This window comes from Brassica oleracea, chromosome C8 (assembly GCF_000695525.1).
Source record: "Brassica oleracea var. oleracea cultivar TO1000 chromosome C8, BOL, whole genome shotgun sequence".
NCBI classification, from domain to species: domain Eukaryota; kingdom Viridiplantae; phylum Streptophyta; class Magnoliopsida; order Brassicales; family Brassicaceae; genus Brassica; species Brassica oleracea.
This window is the reverse complement of record NC_027755.1, coordinates 28550886-28560420: the sequence shown is the minus strand read 5'-3', so window position 1 is coordinate 28560420 and position 9535 is coordinate 28550886. Positions and strand designations below refer to the sequence as shown.

At 37.7% G+C, this 9535-nt stretch overlaps 1 protein-coding gene across 6 annotated transcripts; it reads left to right on the top strand.

Annotated features, from left to right (window-relative positions):
- The first annotated feature begins 3261 nt into the window (after window positions 1–3261).
- Window positions 3262–9280, top strand: LOC106311601. Of its 6 annotated transcripts, none has more exons than XR_001264064.1 (7): window positions 3265–3625; window positions 4003–4270; window positions 4437–4510; window positions 4601–4702; window positions 4988–8241; window positions 8330–8670; window positions 8854–9280. XR_001264064.1 is itself a non-coding variant. In XM_013748828.1 (4 exons), exon 4 carries the CDS (start codon window positions 5260–5262, stop codon window positions 5956–5958), a length of 699 nt encoding a protein of 232 aa, XP_013604282.1. In that variant the 5' UTR covers window positions 3262–4270; window positions 4437–4510; window positions 4601–4702; window positions 4988–5259; the 3' UTR covers window positions 5959–7215. The 6 variants fall into 6 exon arrangements, 1 of the variants encoding a protein (XP_013604282.1); XR_001264062.1 differs by having other exon boundaries at window positions 3265–3706; window positions 3788–4270; XR_001264063.1 differs by having other exon boundaries at window positions 3265–4270; window positions 4988–5047; window positions 5126–8241.
- Window positions 9281–9535: the final 255 nt, after the last annotated feature.

The following is a 9535-nucleotide window of genomic DNA, read 5'->3' as shown; positions in this document are numbered from 1 at the left end:
AACAATTTAATTATATATTTAATAGTTATTGATTTTTAATTATTTAATATATATTTATTATTTCATAATATGTAAAAATATTTAATACATAAAATAATTTATATATATAATTTTGATTCCGCGCAAGGCGTGGGTCTTAACCTAGTATATAGTAAATACAACTTTTATAATTATTTATATACTTTTATAATGAAAAATAAAACTATTGGTAACAAAATTTTTAATATAACTTTTAACGGTTTTAGTAATTTATTGTCATTTAAAAAAATTCAAATTATAACTTATACAAAAAATGTAAAATTTTATTATATGGTTAACATCATTTTTATTTTATGTTAATAATAAAAAAATTTAACATAGACAGAGGATACAAATATTGTTATCAAATTTTTATTATTAAATCATTAATTCTCATATATACATTTTAATAATATTAGGTATTCCACACCTTTTATTTAAGGAAAGAAGTAAAAACATTAACTGTAATCTATTAATTAGTGTTATGATTAGTTTATTAAAACTATAATATATATTTATAATAGATCAACATATTTCTTTTTTAATCTATAAGGATAAGAGAGATAAGAGATTTGCTAATATAAATTAAACTAACTACTCAGTTGTCCTAATACACTTTCTCAATTATTTACTATTTTTTCTATTTTGCCCTTTATTAATTATTAAAATATTATAAATAAATAGTTTATATATTTTTACACTTACGAAAATTAAGAAAATATGAAATCATAATTATTTCATTGGTTCAAAATAATATTTTAAAAAACAAAAAAATCCATTTTCTAATATTTGTTCTACTTATTTTAGAAGTTACATTAATTCTACTTCTACGTGAGGGTAGAAGATGTATCCTGATTTCTAAACTATTTCTACCTAAGTTAGAGTATGAATTCTGCCCAATATTAAGTAATCTCTAATTAAGCTAGATTATGTATTGTAAATAATGTTATTTTTTCTACTATCTTCTGAATATACGTTCTACTAAATCTTTGGGATTCTACTTTGTGTAGTTTATGATTTATACCTATCTTTAGACTACTATTAACCAGGGTGCTTAACCATTTTTTTTTAAAAAAAAAATGGAAAAAGTAAGCAGCAGCGCTTGAACAAGCGCAGTAGGCGTCGGTTGTTCCCACTGTTCGCGGGCTTCACTGACATGTGTCGGCCCACGATTGGTTCATTTTAATTTTTTTTTTAATGAAACAAAAAAAAAAAAATTAATTAAGCACCCCGTTTGGGGTGCTAGGGTTAATTATGCCCTTAAAAGTCTACCGCAAATAGTATACGGTTTCTAGCTTTGTCGGCACATGCTACTTTGTGTAGAAAGTGTTGTCTACCAAGTTAATTATCAAAATCCCAAAATATAAGAGATCATGCTAACCAATTTATTTGACAAAAACAATAGTTCTTTCCTTTGTTTTCATCCACTGTTTTATAATCTGATTCTCTTGTGCTAAATGATTATGAGGCTGCTGATATATAGTCTAATATCTTTGGTTCATATATACCAATCATAGATTACTTATCATTTGTATTCTTTGATTAAGAGTATATACAACGAGGAAGAAGAAGAGATTAGGTTCATGTTAGCACTACTTCTGTTTCCGGTAAAAGTCCGCAGTTTTTCTCTCGTAACCAACTTTACCAAGTTTGAAACTGAGAAATAGAGGCTGGTGACATAAACAAGAATGACAATGGGATAGATATTTTGAGGAGAACACAACAAGTTAGGTACACGCTGCAACAATTAGCAAAACAACAATGATGAGTTCGATTACAAGGAATTGAGATTTTAGAGAAATGAGTTTGTGAATTAAAAAAAGGTTATAGAGGCTCTTCAAGAAATTAAGATGCATGAATCTACACCGTTCTTAATTCTTCCACCAACAGCTTCATATCCTTGTCACAAGTTCTACTTTCGGAAATGAGACTTTAGATCTTTTCTCTTTTTACAAACTAGAAATACAACTATTTCTCATCTCATACTAAAAAGTTGTTCCCAAGTCAAAAGAATAACTAATGTTCCTAGTTCGTCTACCACCCCGTCTTCTATATTAGCAATTTTTCCCCTTAAAAAAAAAAAATCACCATTCTTTAATTCACGCGTTTAAGAAACAACTAAGGTAACTGCCAAAAGAATATGACATCTTTAGACCGTTTGGTGAATTAAATTGGATACCGTACTGAACAAAAAAAAAGAAGAAGTGTAATTTGGTGCAGCAATATGCATGCATGCATTTGGTAGAAAAGTATAGTGTGAAATGTGGACCGTTTGGTGCTCCATACTCGATCGATCGGCGTATTATAAATACAAGACAAGACTTCTTCACTTTTAGAATTCACAAAAGATACTCTTCACTTTAACCCAATAATCAGAGGTATATATGTATATAGTTAAATTAAGAGATTTCCTTGGGTGTTGAATCAGCTTCTAATATATATATTTTTTAACACGTTTGATTTTTCTTGTAGATGGCAACATTAGACCACAATTTGATGCCCATACCTTTTTATGCATTCAAGACAGTGTACGTAGCATGGTACATAGAGAATTGCGCTGTCCCGCGCGGTCTTCCAGCTTGCACTGTCCTTGAAAGGATCAGACGATCACTAAGGAACCAAGGCTACGAAGGAGATATCAGGATTTTGGCCGTGGCCGCGAACCAAGACCGGGTTCCTCAGCATATACAGGACGCATTGCTGAATAACGGGGTTGAATACTATGATTTGCACACAAATGTGAAGCAAGCCAGCGATGATGAAATCGTGAAACGAATTAGAGAGAAGATGGGATGTACAGATCGAGGGAACTTTATGTTGATCAGCGGTGATGGTGGTTTTGAGGAGGTGGTTAGAGAGCTCGAGACCGAAGGACATAATACAATATTGGCGTACAATCTTGAATCTGCGGCGGAGGCTATACAATACAAAGTTGGTTACACCCATTTCCTGTGGTGGGATTTATTAAGGTGGTTCTAAATGTGGATAAAAGGGTCGAGTATTGATGTGGTTTAGTGGTTTAGCTAGTTAGTTGGTTTACGTATCCAATTGTAAACCAACTAACTAGCTAAACCGCTAAACTGGAATATAAATAAATGTGGGTCAAAAGGGTTGACCGAGATGTGTTGTAAGCCAGAAAGAAAACCCGGTATTATAATTCCGGTTCAATAAAAAAAAAAAAAAAAAAAAATTTTTTTTTCTCTTTTACGGTCAAAATAATGTTAAAAAAAAAAACGAAAACGAAAGAGAAAAAAAATCAAAATCTGATCGCGTCTCGACCTTTCCTTCTTCTCGCCGAACCCGATATAATTCTATGGTGAAACATCACAGATTTGAAAATTGACGAGCCCGTTGAAGGTGGAGATTTATTGACAGACACGGAGAGAGAGAAACTCGACGGAAACTGGCGACGCCTTTGCCGGATTTTGAGGCGGCGAGAGGCGGAGGAGGAGTCGCGGCGTCTTCATCAACCACGGTCAATTCGAGCTCTGTACCTTCTTCTTCTTGTCCGCATGTGGCGAATTCGTTCTCGGAGGACGCGAAGAGATTTCTCCTCCATCTTCTTCTTCCTCCTCTCCCATTCCTGTCGTCACCAGTTTTTGGAAAGGTTTGCTTCAGATTCATATATCGAGCTATCTATTCGCTTGCTTGCTTCGACTCCTCGGTGGTAGGCTGGTAGCTTGTTGTGGTGAGAGAAATTCGTTTTTAGGTTTAACTTAGATTCCATTTAAGTTAGTACGACTGAATCAAACTAGAGATGTGCTTTTAGATGTTCCGGAGAAGGCAATGATAGCTTAATGTGATGGGATTGAGAAAGTTTCACTTGATTGCATGGAAACAAGTTTCAGATGGATAGCTGGTTATGTGTTTCCTTGCTGTTCATCTGTTTATGACATTCTATTAACATACTATATGGTTTATCTTGGTAATAGACTTCAAAAAAAAAAAAAAAAAAAAAAAAAAGCATTGGTTTATTTGCTCAAGGGTTATCGGGAAGAAGTAGATAAATTACCAAGAGGGCCAAGGTTCCTTAACATCTATCAGAAACTCTATGAAGCACCAGATCCGTTTCCTGCTCTTGCTTCCGTTGTTGTAATTACAGGAGCAAGAGCGTAAATTATCTGAAGTGGAGCCTGAGAATCGAAACATGAAAGTTGAACTTGAGGAATTTAGGGCAGAAGCGACTCATCTGAAAAATCATCAGTCCACAATAAGGAGACTAGAAGAACGGAACCGACAGCTTGAGCAGCAGGTCAGCTTTTGTTTTTTTCTAAACTAATGCTACTGTTTTCAGTTAATCTTAGCTTCCTTGAATGCTTAACCCAACTAACACACCGAGCCAAATAGAAATGCTGTTTTGTGATCTTGTAAATTATAACTGTTGAAGATTCACATCATGTTGTTTTTATTTGATTCAGATGGAAGAAAATACTAAGGAGGTCGTTGAGATCAAACAACGAAATCAGAATACGTTGGATCTTTTTAAGGACAGGTAAAAAATATTTTTCCTACCCTGAATGATTCGGGTGTTTAAGGAGTTTTAGAGCCATCACCCACACTCCCATATTCTTCTTTTATACAGGGAGCAAGCTTTGCAAGGTCAGTTCATTGTCTCCACTCCACTATGCAAAAATTTGCATGTGCTGGCACAGGAGCCAACTTTTTTAACTTCGTGCTCAATCAGGTTGTGCTTTGACCCTTAATATGGTGAATCATTTTTGTGCTTCCATAATCGGGATAGTCTCCTTTACATGATTAGTCTTCTAAGACCTTATCAGTTTTCATTTCAGTCTTTCTGTTCCTTCATGTGTTGTTAATACACATTACTTTTATGACTAACATCAGACGAGCAAGCAATCTGAACTTAGTCTATTGATGGATGAAATGGAGCTTTTAAATGTCATGTTTGAATTAAGGGAATGGCCCAAGATAAACCTTGCGGTCTAATTTTCTTTTTGGTTTGTAACAGGGACATCTACGGTCCGTCTCAGCTACAAACAGCTAATGAAGATACTGAGAACTAGAATAGGTGAGCTAGAATCGCTTCATAGGTTTGCTTTGGAGTTTGCGGGGGGCCACCACGTTGATCTCCGTCTGCCTCGTGCAGCATTCTTGTGAATATGCTTGCCGTGTTTCTTCCATGGCTCGCTTCCTCCAGCGAGGAGATGCAGACGTGAGATAGTTCCAGACGAGAAGCTCCTTCAGCAGGGAAGTTTTTGAATTAAGATGGCACTTTAAAAGATGAAAGACTTCTGGAGTTGTATGAAGAGCTGGGGTAATGAACATCAGGCCAAAACCACGGCAAATCCAGATCTACCCGTCGTCGAAGACACGGCGAACGCAGCACAGTTCCCATCGTTCCCACCCAAACCACCGGATCCTGCAGATACGAACCCATCGGAGCCGATCTCCCCGATCGCTGCTCCACAGCCATTTAATCCTTTAGATGATCCTCCAGATTCTAAGAGATTGGAACTGATTTCAGAGGTTAAGGATGCACCTAAGGTAGCTAAAGCTCCACGGTTGAAGAACAAAAAGCTACTCCGGAAGTTTTCATGTGAAGAAGTCTATGACAGGATGTCAAAGAGGTTGTGTGCGTTCTCTGAAGAGGTTGATATTCCTGGTCATCATCTGAAGCACAAAGGAGTAACGATTCTAGTGACTGACAAGGATGATGAACCCATTCTTGAAGACACTTTGGTTGAACCCTATGAACCCGTTACCAACACTGCTATGAAGCATGATTCGTTTTCCAAATCGTTGGAGTGTTTCACTTCAGCTTTGCAGATTGTTGATGTTGCAGTTCAGAGAGAGCACCAAGACGAAAGCAATGAACACGAAAAGATGAGCTTATGTCTTGGAGAAAATATCAAACACATGATAGGCAGCCAATCTCAAAAGGCGAAACTCGTATGGGAGCCAGGTGGGTTACCAACTTAAGTAGCTCAGTGGTACTGGACAGAGAAACGTCAAAGCTTGTGGTTTTCTGCAGCAAAGTCAGATACGCGACCGACCGATGAGACGACTTCATATTCAACATAAGGAACTGCATTTAGAGTTTCAAGACATGCCGAGATTGCTAGTTGGTGCATCTGAGTTTGGCGCTAAGATTCATAAACCTCCTGTTCGAAACAAGCTATTAGGTGATGAAACCTTGGGGAAGTTCAGAGGAGGAAAGAGCTTATGGCTGATGTGAGATTCAACCTTGTTCAATCCAAGGAAGGTTAAATTCTGCTAGAAAGTATGGTTAAATGTAAGTTTAGAGAGACTTATGAAGCTGAAGTTCACAGTGGAGGTTGGGATTTTACTGTTGATGTCTCAGCTAAGTGGGGCAACCAAAATCAGAGAAAATGGTATGTTCAGTAACGGAAAATTCACTAGATGCAAGGCATCTTGTAGAAGGACTAAGAAACAGCGTTCACTGTTCTGATGCGGAGCGTGTACGGGAGCCTGGCGGGTTGTCAGCTAAAGCATCTCAGTGGGATTGGTCCCAGAATTATCGGACTTGTGTACAGACTTTGGTGATGTTACTTAGCCTGGCAAAATAAATTCAAGATTGGACAGTGAATGAAAAGTCCAGCCTTAAGGTATTTATCTAGAGGCAAGGATTCAGTTCGAAACCCCTGGCTCATGAGTATGAGAAGCAGTTGCTGCTGTTCGGATATCGTTACTTAGAAGTGCAAGTGGGAACATCCTTACAAGATTTTGATCTTCCATCAAATATGGATATAGATATAGCATTTTGTTGGAGAATTTGGGAGTCATTCTTGTGGTCTCTCTATCGCGAGGCAAATTTAACAAATACTAGGCAAAAGGTTTTGACAAGGCCAGGAGATAAGCATTGCCGACAGTATAAGTGTGGTTCAAGAGGGTCAGTTTATGATGGTAATGTGCTAATGTCAATCTTTGCTGTGCTCGTGGGAGGCAAATGGTATAATACGAAGTTGTTAGCTTCTGACCAGAAGGAGCACAAGAACCGTTACTTGTTCCCTGCTGGATGTTCTTGCAAAACCAAGACCTTGCAGATTTTATGGTTAATGTTGCAGAACATTCAAAGCAGTGGCTCTGGCAGCATGAGACACATTCTGATCTTGGTGATTGAGAAAACTAGTGTGTGGTCTGTATTGCAAGATGTTGAGATGTTCTTGAGCCCAAGACTGCTTCATGACAAAGGAAAATCAGTTTTTGCTGGCCCGAGAGCTGACCAAACCATGCTGTTTATTCTCGAGCAGGGAATCATTTTTTGTTTCTTCCAAGGAAGCTTACATTCTGTTGGGAAGTGTTGTTAAATGGAAGCATAAAGATATTTCCAAAGTTGGATCTCGCTATGGATCAAATTATGCAAAATAGAGCTGCCTCGGTGGCGATGTGAAGCAACTAATCCGTGGTGAAATGGAGTATATATGAAGCACAAGTGGAAGTCTAAACTCTCAGAGACAGGTTCAGTCTTCAAGATAAATCACCATTCTAACTTTGCAAAGTCGGTACTGGAACCATCGTTGATAGATTTTAGTTTTGATGAGTACGAATTCTTCATCGGCACACATAGAGTTCCTATTAAGATGCCTATTACGGTTATGAGTCTACCCGTAGTTCTCCTAAAGCACATAGTAAGCAACAAATGCAAGGGAGACAACCTAGTGAAGGCAGCTCAACACGTTTTGGTTGCACAGGTTTCCCTTTTGGTGAAAAATGAATTACAAGATACAAAGCTGCTTGCAGCTAGTGATACATTCCACAAGAGGTACCAAGAGGTACAAGAAGGAACTATGGCTGTTTATGAAGCTCACTCTCAGTTTATGGCGAAGAAAAGAATGTGCTAAAGGACGTCGCAGCAGGAGTTTGCTATGGATCATATTCTGGTCTCGATTCTACTGCTCTTCTCACAGCTGGTACATTTATGGATGAGTTCATCTCAGTTTACTGGTTTTTTGCTCGGTGCGTTAGCTCTGGATCGTATAGTGGATTTCAACCTCTCTATCTCCGATCTTCACCTCATCTTTATTCTCTCTTCAACCTCCGTGGACTCGGGTTCCTCAGATGATCTTCTTCCTCCTTTCTGATCACCCTACGATCCAGTTTCCCTTTATTTCTTAGTTACTGTCTCATCTCCGGCTGCCTGCATTCCTGTGAATATGGTTGCCGTGTTTCTTCCATGGCTCGCTTCCTCCAGCGAGGAGATGCAGACGTGAGATAGTTCCAGACGAGAAGCTCCTTCAGCAGGTAAGTTTTTGAATTAAGATGGCACTTTAAAAGATGAAAGACTTTTGGAATTGTTTTTTGATGTTTTCTTTTTTTCACTCTTGAACAGGGAAGGATTACTGCGGCTTCATGTCGCGTAGAAGATTCTCTGTAACAGTGCTGTATAGATTCTTCTAGCAGCATGCTTCCTTGCGAAACTAGTAGAGCACAGTGCGCATGTGAAGGATCCAAGGTCGGGAAGAGAAAGTACCAAGAGCTTACCAATCATGGTTCTTTTGATGCCCACATGCACCCAATTGATGAGATAAAGCTTTGGCACAAGTCAGTGAACAAGGAGATGAAAGAAATAGCCGATGAGGCTAGGAAGATTCAGCTGTCTTGAGATTTTTCGGATTAATCTGCATTTGATGAACGCTTGCAATATAGTGCTGAAGTTTGCATCTTCCACAGGTATTTGTTGCATCCTTTTATATACATTGAAAACTGAATATCTTCTATTGTTCATCTTTCCTCTTCTCATGTTTGTGCATGAGATTGCTATCATTATGTGTGAACATATTATTTTCTGTTTTCTGACAGAGATTTGAATGTCATGGGTCTATTTCTGTGATGATAACTATTTTGTTGTTGCAGTCTTGCAGAGGACAAGATCGTATTTCCAGAAGTAGAGTTTCATTTTCCGAGGAGCACGATGGAGAAGAAAATCAGCTTCACGAGTTTCGATGCCTAATTGAAAATATCAAGAGTGCTTGGGCATCTTCCACTTCCGCTGCTGAATTTTACAGAAGGGGTCCGAGGCCAATGTCTCAAAATCAAAAGGGTAGTCACGCCTCTGGTTGCAGTTCAGAGAGAGCACCAAGACAAAAGCAATGAACACGAAAAGATGAGCTTATGCCTTGGAGAAAATATCAAACACATGATAGGCAGCCAATCTCAAAAGGCGAAACTCGTATAACATTTGTGTCTCTCCATAACCATAACCATACAATGCGTGCATACGATACAGATTTGTGAGAACCCAATATTGAATAAATTATATGAAAAGTAACATAGTAACTAATGTTGTGCGGAAAAAATAAGTATTAGCTCCATAAAGATACATCTATTTACAATGTGTGCATACGATACAGATTCCTAACCCAACATTAAATAAACATATGAAAAGTTACATAGTTTTGGGGGAGAAAAGTGAACAAGTGGGCAAAAAGATTATATCACTAAACAATAAATATACGAAAGCAAAGAAAAATTAAGCCACTTAGCTTAAGTAAATGGTTCATCGTTTGTGATTATTAAAAACTAATTCCACAGTCTT